At 47.1% G+C, this 19,852-nt stretch overlaps 1 protein-coding gene across 1 annotated transcript; it reads left to right on the top strand.

Moving 5' to 3' along the window:
* Positions 1 to 11,472: 11,472 nt before the first annotated feature.
* Positions 11,473 to 15,626, top strand: LOC103079244 (F-box only protein 27-like). Its single transcript, XM_007464692.1, has 5 exons — positions 11,473 to 11,824; positions 12,101 to 12,113; positions 12,158 to 12,256; positions 14,678 to 14,813; positions 15,483 to 15,626. The coding sequence occupies exons 1-5, from the start codon at positions 11,473 to 11,475 to the stop codon at positions 15,624 to 15,626; spliced, it is 744 nt and encodes a 247-aa protein (XP_007464754.1).
* Positions 15,627 to 19,852: the final 4,226 nt, after the last annotated feature.

Here is a 19,852-nt window from a genome sequence, read left to right as displayed (position 1 = left end):
AAAAAAAAAAAAAAAAAAAAATTACACAGTCTATTTCACTTCTAGAGTGATAGGTTTATTCAAATTATCTATTTCATCCTGATGCAGTTTTGGTGGGCTGTATGTTTCTAGAAACTTGTCCATTTCTTCTAGGTTGTCCAATTAAATTATATATATATATATATATTTTTTTTGAGCCAATGCGCTCCACCTTTCCCTTCCTGAACATGACTGTCTCATATTCCTCCTATCAAAATTCCTCCAGTTGACCCAAAATTATCCTCCAGAGTTGAATTGTTCAAGCCAGTATCTGCTCCAGGACCACACACTACATGTGGTCATGACTCTTAGGTCTGTTTCAACCTGTCACACTCCCCTTTTGATGATACTGGAAAAACACTAACCCCTCTAGCTGTGTCTCCCTGCTAGGTGGGTGGGGCAGTTCAGGGTGGATACATCAAAGGCAGCAGCAGGCTTCATCTGCTTTACATCAGGAGACCTGGAACTCCTTAGGGATCCTGCAGCAGTGAGGCTAGCCAGGACCCCTGGACTGGGGTGGGGACAGCCGGATCCTGCCATTGCATGGTCCTCTCTCAGCCTCATGACTAGAATGTCACAGTTGTGGTGTCACTGTGACACTGTCCCACATCCACCACCTAATGCTTTTAACCCTAATTGATAATCTTTGACCCATGATTTCCTTAGGGCTTGGGAAATAGGGTGCTAACACTTCCATTCTCTCGACTGGAGAACACCTTCTATGGTGTTTTCTTCTGTACAGTTTTCCCTCCTCAACCGGGACAACTCCTTACTCTGAACCAAGTATTCACCAAGGCTGTAACACTGTATTTCCATTAAAAAGAGCTGAGACACTTTTGGCAAAATAATACATTTATTACCTATGATCGGCAGATGTATTGCTCAATATTCTCTCTGTGTTTGAAAAGAATTTAACAATAACAAAATAATTTTATGAGCCATACAATTCAAAGCAGCGTTGGGCTCAGGGGACTGCTTCATCATTCACAGGGTGGGCAGAACCCTCTGTCTCCAAACAATTTTTTGATCTAGTTGACTTTCTGCTATGAGTCTTGGTCCCAATCTTAAAACCCCAAGAGGGCTGGAATTCTCTCAGCCATAGGGATAAGGTTCTAGTTCATAGGTGAAGAGAGGACTTCCTGGAAGGGACCAATAAAGCCTCTGCAGCTGATCCAGGAGGAGACAAGGGCAGAGGGCACTGGGGCTGAACAAGACGGGCCTGACATCGGGGAATGGTGAGGAGCCCTCTCCCCATCCAGGATTTCCCTGTGTTCACCCCTGCGTCTCTACTCAGTAGAACAGAGGCTGCCTTGGAGAAGCAGAAGCTGGTAAATCTGATGCAGGAACTTTCTTGTAGTAGCTTCCAGAACCTAAAGACAGGGCCCAGCAGGACTTCGACTGGACCCAGGAGATCCCAGGGTGCCAGGGAGCTACAAGCCCTTGATTACTGAGATGGTCCTGCCAATGGTCCCAGCTCCTGGAAGGCACTGTCAGGTTGTTTGCAAGGACAGTCCTTTACTAGGACAGACAAACCCGAACAATCACACTGGAGTGGGACAGAGAGAATCCATATTGCTCATTCCTGAACTCCAGGTCCCAGATGTACTGTTCAAAAGACACAAAGCGGGGCTTCCCTGGTGGCGCAGTGCTTGAGAGTCCGCCTGCTGATGCAGGGGACGCGGGTTCGTGCCCCGGTCCGGGAAGATCCCACAGGCCGCGGAGCGGCTGGGTCCGTGAGCCATGGCCGCTGAGCCTGCGCTCTACAGCCCACAAGCCACAACTACTGAAGCCCGCGTGCCACAACCACTGAAGCCCGCGTGCCACAAATACTGAAGCCTGCGCGCCTATAGCCCATGTTCCACAACAAGAGAAGCCACTGCAATGAGAAGCCCGCACACTGCAATGAAGGGTAGCCCCTGCTCACTGCAGCTAGAGAAAGCCCACGTGCAGCAACGAAGACCCAACGCAGCCAAAAATAAAATAAATAAAAATAAATAAATTTAGAACTCTATACCAACTCTATCCAAGAAAAATAAAAGGGAAGCTACACATATATTATTCAGTATCAGCAAATAAAACCAGGAATGGATTCTTGCCCACGTGGGACTTAACCTTCTAAGGGAGAGAGACATGGTGAACAGGAGGCATAGTAAGCAAATTAGATACTGTTGGGGAAATCATTAAAAATAAAGTCTCCTGCCAACCCCCCAAAATTCTCTTCACAAATGTAGAAAAGATGCAGTTTTATTTTTTAATTTAATTTTTATTTTATTTTAGAGTATAGTTGATTTACAATGTTGTGTTAGTTTCAGGTGTACAGCAAAGTGATTCGGTTGTACATATACATATATCCATTCTTTTTTTAAATAAATTATTTATTTTTATTTATTTATTTGGGTCTTTGTTGCTGTGCTCAGGCTTTCTCTAGTTGCGGTGAGCGGAGGCTACTCTTTGTTGTGGTGCGCGGGCTCAGTAGTTGTGGCTCACAGGCTTAGTTGCTCCGTGACATGTGGGATCTTCCCAGACCAGGGCTCGAACCTGTGTCCTCTGCATTGGCAGGCAGATTCTTAACTACTGTGCCACCTGGGAAGTCCCTTCATTCTTTTTCAGATTCTTTTCCCATATAGGTTATTACAGATTATTTATAGAGTTCCCTGTGCTATACAGTAGGTCCTTGTTGATTATCTATTTTATATATAGTAGAGTGTATATGTTAATCCCAAACTCCTAATTTATCCTTCCCCCCACCTTTCCCCCTTGGTAACCATAAGTTTGTTTCCAAAGTCTGTGAGTCTGTTTCTATTTTGTAAATAAGTTCATTCGTATCATTTTCTTAGATTCCATATATAAGTGATATCATATTGTATTTGTCTTTCTCTTTCGAACTTCACTTAGTATGATAATCTCTAGCTGCATCCATGTTGCTGCAAATGGCATTATTTCATTCTTTTTTATGGCTGAGTAGTATTCCATTGTATATATGTACCACATCTTCTGTATCCATTCATCTGCCAATGGACATTTGGTTGCTTCCATGTCTTGGCTGTTGTAAATTGTGCTGCAATGAACATTGGGGTGCACGTATCTTTTCGAATTATGGTTTTCTCTGGATATATGCCCAGGAGTGGGATTGCTGGATCATATGGTAGTTCTATTTTTAGTTTTTTAAGGAACCTCCATACTGTTCTCCATAATGATTGTACCAATTTACCTTCCTACCGACAATGTAAGAGGGTTCCCTTTTCTCCACATGCTCTCCAGCATTTATTGTTTGCAGACTTTTTGATGCTGGTCATTCTGACTGGTGTGAGGTGATACCTCATTATAGTTTTGATTTGCATTTCTCTAGTAATTTGTGATGTTGAGTATCTTTTCCTGTGCTTTTTGGCCATCTGTATGTTTTCTTAGGAGAAATGTCTATTTAGATCTTCTGCCTATTTTTTTTTTTTTTTTTTTTTTTTTTTGCGGTACGCGGGCCTCTCACTGTTGTGGCCTTTCCCGTTGCGGAGCACAGGCTCCGGATGCGCAGGCACAGCAGCCATGGCTCACGGGCCCAACCGCTCCACGTCATGCGAGATCTTCCCGGACCGGGGCACGAACCCGTGTCCCCTGCATCGGCAGGCGGACTCTCAACCACTGCGCCACCAGGGAAGCCCTTCTGCCTATTTTTTTAAAAATAAATTTATTTATTTATTTATTTTTGGCTACATTGGGTCTTCGTTGCTGTGCATGGGCTTTCTCTATTTGCGGCTAGCGGGGGCTACTCTTTGTTGTGGTGCATGTGCTCTCATTGCGGTGGCTTCTCTTATTGTGGAGCATGGGCTCTAGGGGCATGAGCTTCAGTAGTTGCAGCATGTGGGCTCAGTAGCTGTGGCACACGGGCTCAGTAGTTGTGGCTTGCGGCTCTAGAGCGCAGCCTCGGTAGTTGTGGCACACGGGCTTAGTTGCTCCGCGGCATGTGGGATCTTCCCAGACCAGGGCTCGAACCCATGTCCCCTGCACTGGCAGGCAGATTCTTAACCACTGCGCCACCAGGGAAATCCCTTCTGCCTATTTTGTGTGTGTGTGCGTGAGCTGTTTGTATATTTTGGAGATTAATCCCTTGTCGGTCACTTCATTTGCAAATATTTTCTCCCATTCTCTGGGTTGTCTTTTTGTTTTGTTTACGGTTTCCTTTGCTGTGCAAAAACTTACACGTTTGACTAGGTCCCATTTGTTTATTTTTCTTTTATGGAGGAAAGGGCATGTTTAGAGGGTCTGTTATAAACAAAAAGTCCATTGGAGGAAATGAGATATTCTAAGTATAGAAGTTTTACATTGGCTGAGTTGTGACAGCCCTCACTGGCTGAGCTCTTGCCAGGCAAGGAGAAAATCTTTCTTCCTCCTGCTGGCTGTAGTAAAGTAGTGTCACATCCTGCCAGAGATGCAAGGTGTTTGCATATTTGTACACCCATCTTCATAGAAATATTCACAACAGCTAAAAGGTGGAAGTAATCCACGTGTCCCCTGACAGATGACGGGATAAACAGAGGGTAGTATAAACCAACAGTGGAATATTATTCAGCCCCAAAAAGGAAAGAAATTCTGATACATGCTGCAACATGGACCTTGAGGACATTATTCTCAGGGAAATAAGCCAGATACAGAAAGACAGAAACTGTATGATTCCACCTATAGGAGGTTCCTAGAACAGGGAAATTGATAGAGAATAAGTAGAACGGTGGTTGCCGGGGCTTGAGGTGGAGGGACCAGGGAGTTACTGATTCGTGGGTACAGAATATCAAGATGAAAAGTGTCCTGGAGATTGGTTCCACAACAGTGTGAATATCCTTAACATTACTAAATGCAGAAATGGTTATGAATTAAGAATTTTTTATGAAAAAAATTTTAATTCCATTTACAAAACCTTAAAGTGGCTCAGAATAAATCCAACAAAAGACATGCAATACTTTATGAAAAAACGCTGAGGACTTCCCTGGTGGTCCAGTGATTAAGAGTTTGCCTCCCAATGCAGGGACGTGGGTTCAATCCCTGGTGGGGGAACTAAGATCCCACATACCACGGGGCAACTAAGCCCACACGCCACAACAACTGACCCCACGTGCTCTGGCGTCACAACTAGAGAGAAGCCTGCGCACTGCAATGAAAGATCCTGTGTGCCACAACTAAGACCAGACACAGCCAAAAATAAAAATAAATAAATATTTGTTAAAATAAGTAAAAATTTTTAAAAATCTATAAAACATTATTGAAGGACACTTAAAAAGAGTTAAATATTGACACACAAGATGATAAGAGCTCCAGGTAACAATATGGACTAATCCAAAAGCACATCCTCAGGGCAAACATGAATCTGTGGGTTGGCAACTGCAATATATGATTTCCATAAAACTTAAGAACACATAAAAAAATGCTATATAATAATTGTGGGCCAAACACATGTAGAAAAAGGAGGGCGTAACCCAAAGCGTGTGCCTTTCCAGGACGGTGGCTGGGGGTGGGGAGTGGCATTGGAGGGAGGGGGCAGATATGGAGTGTTTGGTTTGGCCCAGCTAAGGTTTGAGACCTGGCAGTCTCGGCTTCAGAACTGATGCTAACGGCTCCTCTAGGCTCCATGCCAAGTTCAGGGACTGCCGGTGGTGAAGGACCTGGGGCTCAGGGCACCTGCCTCCACCTGCCCCCCAAGAGCCAGCTCCTGGCTGAGACTGGTTCCCTCCAGTCACTGCCCTGCTCAGATGCCGCACACAGCAGGTTAGAGGCGGGCCCAGGAGTCTCCTCCCTGGGGACCGGGGTTGAGCTGTGTGGCTTTGGGCAGGCTGCTGCCCTCCCCAAGCTTTTTTTCTCATTTTGTAGCGAGGCCTAAATCAAGGGGGAGTTGAGAGGAGTTGATGGAATAGTGCTCCTAAGACATGCAGCAAAGTGCCTGGGACGGGGAGAGGGCACAGTTATTACTGATGTTATTATCATTATGCTTCCTGGGTGAAGGGGTCAAGAAAGGTTGGCCGTCATCCAGGGGGAATCCTCATAGCCCTTGACCTCCCCATCCCATGCAGAGACAACTGCTATCGGGCCATGGCAACCACCGCATCCCTGCTAACACCATCCCCTCCACAGGGTGGCCAGCACCACCCCTCCTGAGCTGGGCAAGTCACTTATCTTCTGTCAGAAGCTCAGTTTCTTCCTGAATTAAATGTGGGCCATCACCTTTGTTCCTGGAGGTGGACAACGGTTTCCCGACATGGCCCATGCCTGTCCTCAGTCAGGAGCCCCATGCAGAAGAATCTAGTTAAAGTGGAACTGTAACCCTGTGAGAAACTGCCGCAATTCACTCATAAATTCCACAAGCACTTATTGAGCTCCTACTGTTTGCCAGGCCCTGGGCCAGGCATGGAGACACAGCAGTAAATACAACAGGTAAATGGAACCGCAATACCAGTGTCATACATAAGGAATTATTAATGTCTTTTTAAATATATGGGATCACCTATTAATTACATTTTCTAAATGGGCAGTTGCCAGCATGCAGTAATGCTACCGGGTGTGGTACACCAGAGGTGCAGGCAGCTCTGGCTGAACCCTTATTAGGAACGTTCACATGGTCTGCGATTTTGGACGTTCTGGCTAGACAGTCTCCTGAGAGGCGGGTAGGGTAGATTGCTCTGGAAGGAGGCCGGCCCCTCCACACCCTCCAGGCCCATCTCCCCTCAGGCTGGAGCCGTGTCCTCCTCACCCCCTGCCTTCTGCAGACCTTCCACACCAGGGCTCTCCCTTCCCGCCCTCCCTGGCCTGTCCCACTCCTTGCCCTGCCCAGGACTTACATTTCACAAGTCCCTAGGTGTGTGTCCTCTCTGGATTGGTTGGTAATTTGATATTTAAAGACTCCTAGTTTGTTGTAGAGCCTAGAAAACTGGCCCTAGGCAGAATTTTGTGTGTGTGTGTGTGTGGTACGTGGGCCTCTCACTGTTGTGGCCTCTCCCATTGCAGAGCACAGGCTCTGGACACGCAGGCTCAGTGGCCATGGCTCACGGGCCCAGCCGCTCTGTGGCATGTGGGATCTTCCCGGACCAGGGCATGAACCCGTGTCCCCTGCATCGGCAGGCAGACTCTCAACCACTGCGCCACCAGTGAAGCCCAGAACTTTTTTTTTTTAATTATTATTATTTTTTTGGCTGCGTTAGGTCTTTGTTGCTGTGCGTGGGCTTCCTCCACTTGTGGTGAGCGGGGGCTACTCTTTGTTGCGGTGCACAGGCTTCTCACTGCAGTGGCTTCTCTTGCTGTGGAGCATGGGCTCTAGGTGCACGGGCTTCAGTAATTGTGGCGTGTGGGCTCAGTAGTTGTGGCACATGTGTTTAGTTGCTCCGCGGCATGTGGGATCTTCCAGGACCAGGGCTCGAACCCGTGTCCTCTGCACTGGCAGATGGATTCTTAACCACTGCGCCACCAGGGAAGCCCCGGAATTTCTTCTTTAGAGCAAAGAAATTTTGTGGGTTTTGTGGCTCTTTTCTGCTCTTGACCCCCTAGAGGCTGGGTTGGGTGGGGAGCTGAGAAGGTTTTACCTGAAATCCCATCTCCCCACCCACATCCTCCCTAATCCAGGAGAGAAGAGCCTTCAGGGGCTGAATCACCTTGAGGAAGGAACTTGAACCTGACACCCAGGGCTGGACACACTCAACCCTAAGCTAGGGAGCTGGGCTCTCTTCAAATCCCTCCCACCCTTCTCAGAGAGATTTTGTTAACTACTTACCTCCTTCCTCCTAAGATCCCTCAGACCCTCCATCCACACAAAAGGCCCATCCGCAGTCCAGTTCTTTTCCTGGAATCAAAATACCCCCAGGGTTGCTACTCCACTCCTGTTAACAGGATAGGAGAACCAGGGGCAGGGAAGCAAAGTTGGTGGAACTTCTGATATCCTTGGGATATTCGTGCAACCTGCCTCCAGTGCTCTGAGGTTCAGGAATTTTCTACTTCTGCAAACCAGGCTGGCAGTTTTTCCCCCAACTTCCCAACCACTCCTCCTCCAGCAGAGAGAGGCACCTGCATCCCCACTCAGCACTTCCCTGCCCATCCTTGTTGCTTCACTCGGTCAGAGCCAACCACAACCTTCCTCCATTTATGGCGAAAAATTTCTCATTCAGCCTTTACCACCTTGAAATGAAATACTTGATGAAACCTATCTCCACAGAGAAATCTTTAAATGTTAATAAAAGGTCCCAAATATATATGTATAGTGTAGAGGTGAAATAAAAGGAGAGAAATTTATAAGTAAAAGAATACATATTTCGGGCTTCCCTGGTGGCGCAGTGGTTGAAAGTCCGCCTGCCGATGCAGGGGACACGGGTTCGTGCCCCGGTCCAGGAAGATCCCACATGCCGCGGAGCGGCTGCGCCCGTGAGCCATGGCCGCTGAGCCTGCACGTCCGGAGCCTGTGCTCCGCAACGGGAGAGGCAACAACAGTGAGAGGCCCGCGTACCGCAAAAAAAAAAAAAAAGGAATACATATTTCAAAATGCAAGTGATACTTGGGCTTGCTCCCAATAAGATCCAGCTAGTGTGTGGTCCATGGAGGGCAGCCATCAACATCCCTTGGGAATTTGTTACAAATGCAGACCTGATTCAGAGTCGGATTTTAAAACCTCCCCAGTGTATCTGAAAAATCCCCAGAACTCTCTGTGGATCCCTAAAGCTCCATAAAACCCACAGCTGGCACTGCCTAGATGAAGAGATTTTGCAGTTTCCTGAACTGGATCGTAACAACTAGTAAAGTGCCAACAAAGCCGAGGAAACTCTTCCAATGGACTCAGAAGTTGCGTTCTTGGACCATTCAGTGTCTATTAATACTCCTTACATTTACAGGCCAACTAATTTGGGTTCTAGGCTCAGATTAACAGGCTTTCCTCCTACATAAAACACACAGGACATTGGCTAGGAGGAGGAATCCACGATAGTTCTCCCCTGGGTGGCACTGTCCTGTGCACGGCTTCCCAATAACACTCTCATTACTGTGACACCAAAATGCACTCACAACTTTCCCAAAAGGCCCCTGGGGTGCCTTGTACACCCTCGTCTCCTGGAAGCCATTATTCTCTAATCCTTTTCTTCTAGGCAGTAAGCCCTTGGAACCGAATTATATTTTTCTTTTATTTTTAAAATTTTTATTTATTTAATTTTTTTTGGCTGTGTTGGGTCTTCGTTGCTGTGTGTGGGCTTTCTCTAGTTCCGGCGAGCAGGGGCTACTCTTCGTTGTGGTGTGGGGGCTTCTCATTGCAGTGGCTTCTCTTGTTGCGGAGCATGGGCTCTAGGAGTGCAGGCTTCAGTAGTTGTGGCATGCGGGCTCAGTAGTTATGGCTCGGGGGCTCTAGAGCACAGGGTCAGTAGTTGTGGCACATGTGTTTAGTTGCTCCGTGGCATGTGGGATCTTCCTGGATCAGGGCTCGAACCCGTGTCCTGTGCACTGGCAGGTGGATTCTTAATCATTGCGCCACCCTGGAAGTCCCTATTTTTCTTTTTAACTGGAGTACACCATGGGGTGTAATTCCAGGAATTAACGGAGATTGTGTCTGAGGAGGAAATTGAAGAATGGAAACTGACTTGTCAGTCTCTGCTTTTTTATCTTACTTGAAGTTTTCAAACTTATTTTAACCACTTTTTGAAATCCTGATTGGGTCATAATCAATTTTCATAATCTCATTATCAAACTGATTCCCCCAGTTTACAAATTACATTAAAATAATGTACTGCTATGGGCAGAAAGGTGTGGTTTCTAAGATGTGCCTTAAATTGCCTGGGGGAGCAAGTGGGTGGGAGTAGAGATGAAACCAGATTGGTCAGGAGTTAACTGCTGGAGCTCCTTACACTATTCCACTTTGGGATATGTTGGAAAACCTCAATAGTAAAAATTGTATTGACAGTGTATGTATCGAAAAGAAATTTGGCCCGTGTAATAGTCAATCCATCTCTCAGAATTCAGGATCTCCCCACCCAGATTGCTTATGGCCCTTTTCCCCTTGCCTGCTCTGTTTCCCAGAGCACTGATCACCTACACTACACACTACACAATTTCCATGTCACATCCACTGCTCATCATGGCCCATGTGAATTACAGTCTGATTTAATGCTTACTCCATAGAAAAACTGTTTGCATCTTTTCTGTATTTTTGAAGAGGATGTTGGGGGTTGGCAGGAGATTTTATTTTTAATGATTTCCTAACAGTAACTAATTTGCTTAATCTGTCTCCTGTTCACCATGTCTCTCTCCCTTAGAAAGTAAGTTCCATGTTGGCAAAAATCAATGACGATTTTACTTGCCGATATTGAAAGTTGTATGTGTAGCTCCCCTTTTATTTTTCTTGGACAGAGTTGGTATAGAGGTTAAAAGCAAGAATTCTAGAGCTACCCAGGCTAGGTTCAAATCCCAGCTCTGTCACCTACTAGCTGTTTGATTTGGGCAGGTCACTTGGCCTCAGTTTTCTCACCTGGAAAGTGGGGACATAGCCATACCTATCTCAGGGGGTTGCTACCCAGACTGGTAGTAAGAGGCTCCGTGAAGTTTGGCTGGGGTTATTACTGGTTATAGCACTCATTTAGGGAGTCAGATAGAAATGCATTCGGCTCCTGTTGGAGCCTGTTTTCTCCTGTGCAATGATCTCCAAGCTAGTGATGCTGGATCCTTAAAGGTGATGAGAATTTTATATGACCTAATGAATACAAAGCCTTCTGCCCAGGTGTCTGACCCAAATAGCAGCAGTTGTTCAGCACCAAGGGCCTTACAGCCTGATTAGGGACACTCCAAGGGGCCACTGGGTCCAGACGAAGAGCGACAGACTCTGGATCCTGGCAGCCCCTACTCTGGGAGATTTGGTTGGGCAGTTCCACCTCAGTCCAAATACAGCCTGAGGGAGGCGGGTGTCTGGAGAATACAGAAGGTGGGGACAGGAGGGTCTGGCTAGTAAGTTGGGGCAAGGCAGAGAGAGGAGGGGGCGTGACAGTAAGAAAGGAGGGGCGGGCAGAGACTATGGAGTCAGAAAGCATGGGGCAGGGGAGGTGGCCGGCAGTGGTGTTGGGTATTAAGAAGGGAGGGGCGGGCAAATAAAAAGGGCAGAGGTAGAGATGGGGGCTCATGAAGCTACATGAAGGTTTGCCTGCGAGGAGCTCTGGCTGAGATGCAGGGTAGGACTTGGGCGTCTGTAAGGTTGCAGAGGAGGTTGGCTGCCGGGGGCTGTGATGCAAATGGTAGAAAAGAGCTTAAATCGCCTGCCGGCAAGGACGGGTTGGGAATCTGGGGCTTTGAGGATGGGGCTGGGGGTGGTGAGGTTGGGGAGGCAGCTGAGGGGGCTTAGGGGGTGACAGTCTTGGAGTGTGGCTGGCACAGGCAGGGCTGGTAGAGGCTGCAGGTCCCTGACACCCTGAAGTATGACACTGGCTCTCCCGTGTTGCAGCTGGGCCTGGTGAGAAGACCATGGACAACTCGACTTCTGGGGGCCTGCCCGCCCGAGTCCCTGCTGGGGAGCCCGAAACCGAGGAGCCACTGGGTCTGGGCCAGCTGCCCACGGAGCTGCTTGAGATGGTGCTGAGCCACGTGCACCCTCACGTGCTGCTCGGGCGCTGCCGCCGGGTGTGCCGGCGCTGGCGCGACCTGGTGGACTGCCAGGCCCTGTGGCTGAGCATCCTGGCCCGAGACCACGCCACCCTGTGGCCCATCGTCAGCACCTGCCTGCCCACTGCCGCCGACCCCAGGCCCTGCGTCCTGGGCCGCTTCTGTGAGTGCAGACCCATAGGACGCAACCTCCTCCAGAACCCCCAGGGCGAAGGTGGGGGGCCCCAGGAAAGGGGTCCTCAGGGGAGCCAGTGGGAGGGTCTGGAGTGGCGTGGCCTCATGGGAAACCCATGGGTTCTCTCCGTGGGCTGGCGGGCTCGCAAGGAACTTGGTCACAAACCTTTTTTATTTAACAGAAGTCCTCCAGAAATTGATGGTTGTGCACAGTTGTGGTGCCCTGGCTATGGAGGGAAACTTGGAGGCCATGCCTAGGGCCCCTTTGCAGATCTGCTTCCAGTCTGCCTACAGGTGAATGTTGCTCTTCCACAAGGTCCAGGGTTGTGGTGAGTACTTGCCTGTTCTCTTGACCTATCTCCCTCTTTTCTAGGTGGTATCACAAAAAGAAGCAAGTGTTGGACCTGGAGAAGGAGGGATTTTGGCCGGAACTCCTGGGTAGCGGAAAGATTGAGATTTGTGTCTCTGACTGGTGAGTGTGATGATAAAACAGCCCTTTTGCTGAGCGCTGATGTTGGCATGGGTGACCTCATTTAGGCCTCCTAACAGCCCCTTAGGATAAAGCAGGTAGGGAAATGACTTCACCACCATCAGAGCTTTAGTACCCAGCAGAGTACACGCCCTGAACCCTCTCCTAACCTGCAAAGGGAACTGGATTGGAAGATGCCAAGATGGATCCTATACAGAGGACTTGGGTCCAACTCTGTAAATGAGATGCCTCTTGGTTTAGGAGGAGACAAGATAGGAGAGTTTGGCTAAGACGTCATATTCTGGAGCTAGAACCTCCCAAGTTCAAACCCTGGCTTCGCAGCTTTGAGGCCTTGGGCAAGTCACAGTGTGCCTTAGTTTCCCTGTCTTTGTAAGATTGGGTTATATGTCAGGTACCTAGCCAGTGCTCTGAAGTGTGACCTGTTTCAGCACCCTTCATGATCCTTGATCCTGTGGGAAAGTGTTTTGAAACATCAAATTGCGAAGTTCAGAAAGGGGAGGTGACTTCCCCTGGTGGCACAGCTAGGGCTTGACAGGACCTGGCATGACACTCATACTTGTCAGACTCCAGAGCTTGTGCTCTGTAGTGATGGTCTTGAAACTGGGGTCCATGAAGACTTTCCAAGGGATACCTGACCCGGATAATTTTAAATTCTCTAGTCTTTTATGTTCCCTGTTCTCAAATTAATCAGCTACAGGTCACATCTATGGTGGAAGTAACACTGGTTATTCTTCCCAATTGCTGTCTCATAATGCTCCAGTTTTACAGAAAAAGAAAGCCCTTTACTGCGTTGTGTGGTTCCCAGAGAGATAGACTGCTTGAGAGACAGGCAAAGTGACCATTTGAAATTTTGGCCTTTACCAAATTAACTTTTTTTTTTTTTAATGGTACATTCTCTGCCTAACCTGATAATGAGGGATGAGGAATTTGGAAACCCAGGAGCTTGTTTATTTATTTATTTATTAAATATTTATTTATTTGGCTGTGCCAGGTCTTAGTTGCAGCACACGGGATCTTCATTGCTGTGTGCACGATCTTTAGTTGTGGCATCCGGGGTCTAGTTCCCTGACCAGGGATTAAACCCGGACCCCCTGCATTGGGAGTGTAGAGTCTTAACCACTGGACCACCAGGGAAGTCCCTTTTTTTTTTGTTTTTAATTTTTTGGCCTCTCCACGTCAAAACATAAACATCCTAGTTCCTTGACCAGGTATGGAACCCATGCCCCCTGCCGTGGAAGCGTGGAGTCCTAACCACTGGACTGCCAGGGAAGTCTCCCAAATTTACTTTCCATCGAGGCACCATAAACTGCCGCCTCTGCAAATCCATCTCATTAGAAGATGTATTTACAATCAACTTCTGTTTTTAGCTTAATCCTTTATCAACTATTGTAGCATGTTTGTGTGGCTTTGAGCAATGGTGTACCAGTTGATTGTAATAATCAGTGACTCCCCAGTTTTGCCATATATCACCCAGAAATATTTAAAACTCCCAATGCCTGGATCACACTCCATACCAATTAAATAGGAGTGTCTAAAATGAGAGCGCCAGGCATCAACATCTGTGAGAAGTTTAGAGCCAACTACAAAGTTGATGACCACCACAATGTCAAGACCACCTTCCAAATGCCAGATGGGGCATTCCCAAAGCCACCCTCAGGCTCAGTAATTGACTAGAAAGACATAGAACTGAATGAAAACTCTTATAAAGTTAGCGGAGGGGAAGATCACAGGGCAGCATCCAGGGGAACTTTCCAACACCAGAATTCCATTGCCCTCTACCCATGGAGTCATGACACCTGATTGTCCTGGCCTCCAATGGTGACAGTACGCATGGAATATTGCCAACCAGGGAAGCTCACCTGAGTTTATAGGGGCTTTATTATATGTTTCACCTCAGCCTCCAGGTCAACTGATTTGCGTGAGGCATCCTAAATCACACTGTTGGTCTTCCTGGAGTGGCTTGCCCCCATTATAGACTATCTGTGTGGACGTGGCCAGTCCCCACCAAATCATATTTGCAGGCTGTCCAGTATGACCCAAGGTCCCCAGGCAAACAAGGTTAGTTCTGTCACACATAACATTCCAAGGGTCCAGAGATTACATCCCAGAAGCAGAGAGCAAAGACCATACATTTGGACAAGCCTATGGGAGGGCGTACCTTGAAGTGCACGGCTCTAGGTCATTATTTCTGAAATGAATGTGCACGCAGACAAGCTGGGGAGCTAGTGCAGATGGATTCATTGCGTATACGCAGGTCCAAGCTGCCAAGTGACACTGATGGTGCTTCTCCTGGGGACCACATTTGAGATTTGCATACATGCACAGGCCATTCAGGTGAAGCAGGCAGACGTCCAAAGAGATGGAGTGGCAAGTCCAGCTTTCAAGCTCTCCCTTCTCCCATAGGTGGACCAGCCGACAAGGCACTGACAATATATATCATCTAATTATCCAACTTCCAGATGCCAACCAGTCCGTCCTGGATCATTTCTCTTCTGTGCCTATGCCCATTCGGCAGTGGAGAAACAGCGTCTCCTTTGAGGTGAGTCTCTGAGAGGGGTGAGGGGAAAGGATGGTGGAGCCTATGATGAACTACTGTTGCATAATTGCCCCAAAATTTAGTGGCTTGATATGAACAGCAGTCATTTTCTCATCTCTTATGGTGTCTACGAGTAGGGCTCTGCTGGGAGTTTCTGGCCCTGGTCTCTCATGTGGTTGCATTAGACACTGGCTGGAGCTGAAGGGCAGGGTGGGGTGTGAGTGTGTATACAGCAGCTGGTGGCTGGCCAAGCAGCTCTTGGTTTAATCTCAGAGCTTGGCCTTGGGATCTCTCTGCTTGGTCTAGTTTGGACTTCCTCACAGCATGGCGGCTTCAGGGCAGTCAGACTGCTTCTTGGTGGCTCAAGAGCCTCCACCATGAGGCTTCTGGAGAAACCAGCAGAAGCTGCATTGCCTTTCTGACCCAGCCTTGGAAGTCACTTTGCAAAAGTCACTCAGCATCACTTCCACCACACTCTGGGTTACAAGGAAACCCCTCCAGACTCAAGGGGATGGGAAGTAGACTCCAGCCCTGGAAAAAGAGTGTCATGATTCTAGAAAAAGTACCTGTGGAGACATTGTCGCAGCCATCTATGGAAAATACCACCTGTCAGAAGGCCCCCAACTCAGTTTTTGAAGGCACAATGAGACCTACCTCTTTTCCTTACTACAGGTCAACCATGTGTTCTCCAACTTCAAGAAGGGCGTCCGCTTTGTGTCTTGTGAACACTGGGTCCAGGACATGGAGTTCTTGTCTGAACATTATGGAGTCTATCTGCCCAACTCCAGTGTGATTGTGCAGGTCCGTCTGCCCTAGTCGTGGACTGTCCTTGCAAAACTACCTGACCGTGCCTTCCAGGAGCTGGGCCCATTGGCTGGGCCATCTCAATAATCAATGGCTTGTAGCTCCCTGGCATCCTGGGATCTCCTGGGTCCAGTCGAGGGTCTAGATTCTTCTGCATGGGGCTGCAGAGTGGTGACAGTTAGGGGCCATGTCAGGAAATTGTTGTCCACCTCTGGGAACAAATGTGACTGCCCACAGAAAATTCAGGAAGAAATTGAGCTTCTGATAGAAGGCAAGTGACTTGCCAGCTCAGAGGGGTCTGAATGCCAGGACTGCGCCACCCCTTGGAGAGGTTGGTGTTAGTGGGGATGCGGTTGCCATTTCCCTAGAGAAGTACACTTCTGATGAGGACTCTGTCTCTGCATGGGATGGGGAGGTCAAGGGCTATGAGGATTCCCCCTGGATGACGGCCAACCTTTCTTGACCCCTTCACCCAGGAAGCATAATGATAATAACATCAGTAATAACTGTGCCCTCTCCCCGTCCCAGGCACTTTGCTGCATGTCTTAGGAGCACTATTCCATCAACTCCTCTCAACTCCCCCTTGATTTAGGCCTCGCTACAAAATGAGAAAAAAAGCTTGGGGAGGGCAGCAGCCTGCCCAAAGCCACACAGCTCAACCCCGGTCCCCAGGGAGGAGACTCCTGGGCCCGCCTCTAACCTGCTGTGTGCGGCATCTGAGCAGGGCAGTGACTGGAGGGAACCAGTCTCAGCCAGGAGCTGGCTCTTGGGGGGCAGGTGGAGGCAGGTGCCCTGAGCCCCAGGTCCTTCACCACCGGCAGTCCCTGAACTTGGCATGGAGCCTAGAGGAGCCGTTAGCATCAGTTCTGAAGCCGAGACTGCCAGGTCTCAAACCTTAGCTGGGCCAAACCAAACACTCCATATCTGCCCCCTCCCTCCAATGCCACTCCCCACCCCCAGCCACTGTCCTGGAAAGGCACACGCTTTGGGTTACGCCCTCCTTTTTCTACATGTGTTTGGCCCACAATTATTATATAGCATTTTTTTTATGTGTTCTTAAGTTTTATGGAAATCATATATTGCAGTTGCCAACCCACAGATTCATGTTTGCCCTGAGGATGTGTTTTTGGATTAGTCCATATTGTTACCTGGAGATCTTGTCCTCCTGTGTGTCGATACTTAACTCTTCTTTAAAGCCCTTCAATAAAGTTTTATAAATTTTTTCATAAAATATTGCATATCTTTTGTTGGATTTATTCTGAGCCACCTTAAGATTTTGTAAATCGAATTTTAAAAAATTTTTTATAAAAAATATTCTTAAATTGTAAAATGTCAAATTTAACCACCTTAACCATTTTCGAGTTTAATAATGTTAAGTACATTCACATTGTTGTGCAACCCATCTCCAGAACTCTTTTCACCTTGTACAGTGGAAACTCTGGACCCATTAATCAATAACTCTGCATTCCCTCCACCTCAACCCCCAGCAACCACCATTCTACCTGGTCTCAATGAATTCCCCTATTCTAGGAACCTCCTATAGGTGGAATCATACAATTTTTGTCTTTTTGTGTCTGGCTTATTTCTCTTAGCATAATGTCCTCAAAGTCCATGTTGCAGCATGTATCAGAATTTCTTTCCTTTCTGAGGCTGAGTAATATTCCACTGTGCCTAAACACCACATTTTATTTATCCAGTTGTCTGTTAAGGGACACGTGGGTTACTCCCACCTATGGCTGTTGTGAATATTTATGTGAATATGGGTGTAAAAATATCTCTTCAAGACTCTGCTTTCAGCTCTTTTGGGTATTTATCCAGAAGCGGGATTGCTGGATCATTTATGGAATTTAAATTTTTTTAACTTTGAAACAAGCTCACATTTTTTTTTATGTTCGTGTTTTACGTTTTTATTGAAGTATAATGTGCACACAGAAAAGTGTAACCCGAGCCTATCTATAAACAGCCACTGACTCTGACACGGCCTCTTGTGCCTTCAGGGTAACTGCTGTCCTGACTTTTAGCATCACTGATGGCGTCTTTCCTGAGGTATATTAAACAGAATCACATGGCACTTGCTCCTTTGCATTGGTTTATTTCCCTTAACCTTAGGCTTCCAAAGTCCATCCATGTTTTTGCAAGTGGCTGTAGCTTGTTTCTTCTCTTTGCTGAACACTCTTGATTTATTCATCTGCTCTGGGTGGACATTGGTTCGTTTCTGGTTTGAGTCTCTGATCAATAAAGCTGCAGTGAACATTCTAGTATCTATCTTTTTTAAAAAAAATTTATTTATTTTTGGCTGCTTTAGGTCTGGCTTTGGCAGGCTTTCTCCAGTTGTGGCGAGTGGGGTCTACTCTTCGTTGCGGTGCTCGGGCTTCTCACTGCAGTGGCTTCTCTTGTTACGGAGCACGGGCTCTAGGCGCATGGGCTTCAGTAGTTGTGGCACACAGGCTCAATAGTTGTGGCTTGAGGGCTCTAGAGCACAGGCTCAGTAGTTGTGGCGCACGGGCTTAGTTGCTCTGCGGCATGTGCGATCTTCCCCAACTAAGGATCAAACCCGTGTCCCCTGCGTTGGCAGGTGGATTCTTAACCACTGTGCCACTAGGGAAGTCCTCTAGTATCTATCTTTACGTGCACACGTTTCTCACACCTGGGAGTACAACTGCGCATGTGAAAATTAACGAAGAGAAAGCTCGTTAAATTGGAGTCAGGGGGACTTCCCTGGCAGTCCAGTGGGTAAGACTCTGTGCTCCCAATGCAGTGGGCCCAGTTTGATCCCTGGTCAGGGAACTATATCCCACATGCATGCTGCAGCTAAGAGCGCGCATGCCACCATTAAGATCCCATGTGCTGCAACTAAGACCCAGCGCAGCCAAAATAAGTAGGTAATACATTTAAAAAATAAAAATAAAATAAAATGGAGTCAGGAGGCCAGAAAGGAGACCTGTCACACATGTACCCTTCCATGTCAGATCCCATAAGGAAGAGATCTACCTTGCATCTCTGGCAGGAAGTGACACTACTTTACTACAGCCAGCAGGAGGAAGAAAGATTTTCTCCTGGCCTGGCAACAGCCCGGCCAATGAGAGACTGTCACAACTCAGCCAATGAAAAAGCCTCTATACTTAGAACATCTCCTTTCCCCCAATGGACTTTTTGTTTATAACAGTCCCTCCAAACATGCCCTCTCCTCTATAAAAGAATTCCCTCTCCTTTGCTTTAGAGGACTTGCATGTGGTTCACCATATTTTCATATCCCAAACTGCAATTCTTCACTGCTTCTGAATAACCTTGTTTTCCTAGTAAAATAACTGGCTGTTTTATTGTTTTAGATGAATACATGTCATGGTGTAAGTATATATTCAGCTCTAGTAGGTGCTGCCAAACAATTTTCCAATGTGATAGTACCATGTCGTCACTCCCACAGGTAAGAGAGCTCCAATTAATTACACCTGTAGATGAAAATGCAAAAAAGCCAAACTGAGTATTATAACCCAGGAAGCAGATTCTCACAAAGCTCTGAGAACTCTTCTGCCTTTTAGAAGTCAAAGGCACAGTCGTACACATTTTCTAGACAAAGCATTACACATCAATGTAACATACTGATATTTTACATAAAGTTCACCAAGGGTACCTAGTCCAGGTAAGAATGTACAAAGCAAGCAGCTACTCACCATGACCCCCTACAGAGCTGGGAAAGAATGCTATTTTTTAGAAAGTTACATTACCAGCATCAGAAGAAAAAAAATTGATCTTTCAGTTGAGCAGGCACTTTGGGGAGCTCTGGTTGCAGATACACACCCCACATTAGGGAGGCAGGAGGCCTAAAAAAACCACAGAGACAATTTTATGTTTAATTTTTTCTTTTTCTGCCTCAAAATATAGATTTTATTGCATCATTTTTCCCCTTTTGATCAGTAATATTCTGATAGAAAGCATTAGGTGATCAAATATTTGGCCTCTGATGCCGTGGTGGTTGCTTACCTGCCCTGGATCCATCACATCCTTTGCTGCCAGTCTTAACAGCCCAGTTCTTCCTTTCCTTTTAGGGGTTATGCTAGTAGAATGCTTCACAAGGACTGAAAGTCAATTTTATCAGTCAGTTCCAATAGGACTTATGCCAATTTTACCCTGTATGTGCATTGTGCATGCCCTTTTATATAGAACAATAGATATGATCAATAGTTTCAAGTCATTTAGACATCGTTATTTTCATAGGAGTTTTGAATATATATACATTG

The sequence above is a fragment of the Lipotes vexillifer genome, unplaced genomic scaffold, assembly GCF_000442215.2.
Source record: "Lipotes vexillifer unplaced genomic scaffold, Lipotes_vexillifer_v1.1 scaffold1815, whole genome shotgun sequence".
Lineage (NCBI taxonomy): Eukaryota > Metazoa > Chordata > Mammalia > Artiodactyla > Lipotidae > Lipotes > Lipotes vexillifer.
This window is presented reverse-complemented; position numbering and strand designations above follow the sequence as displayed.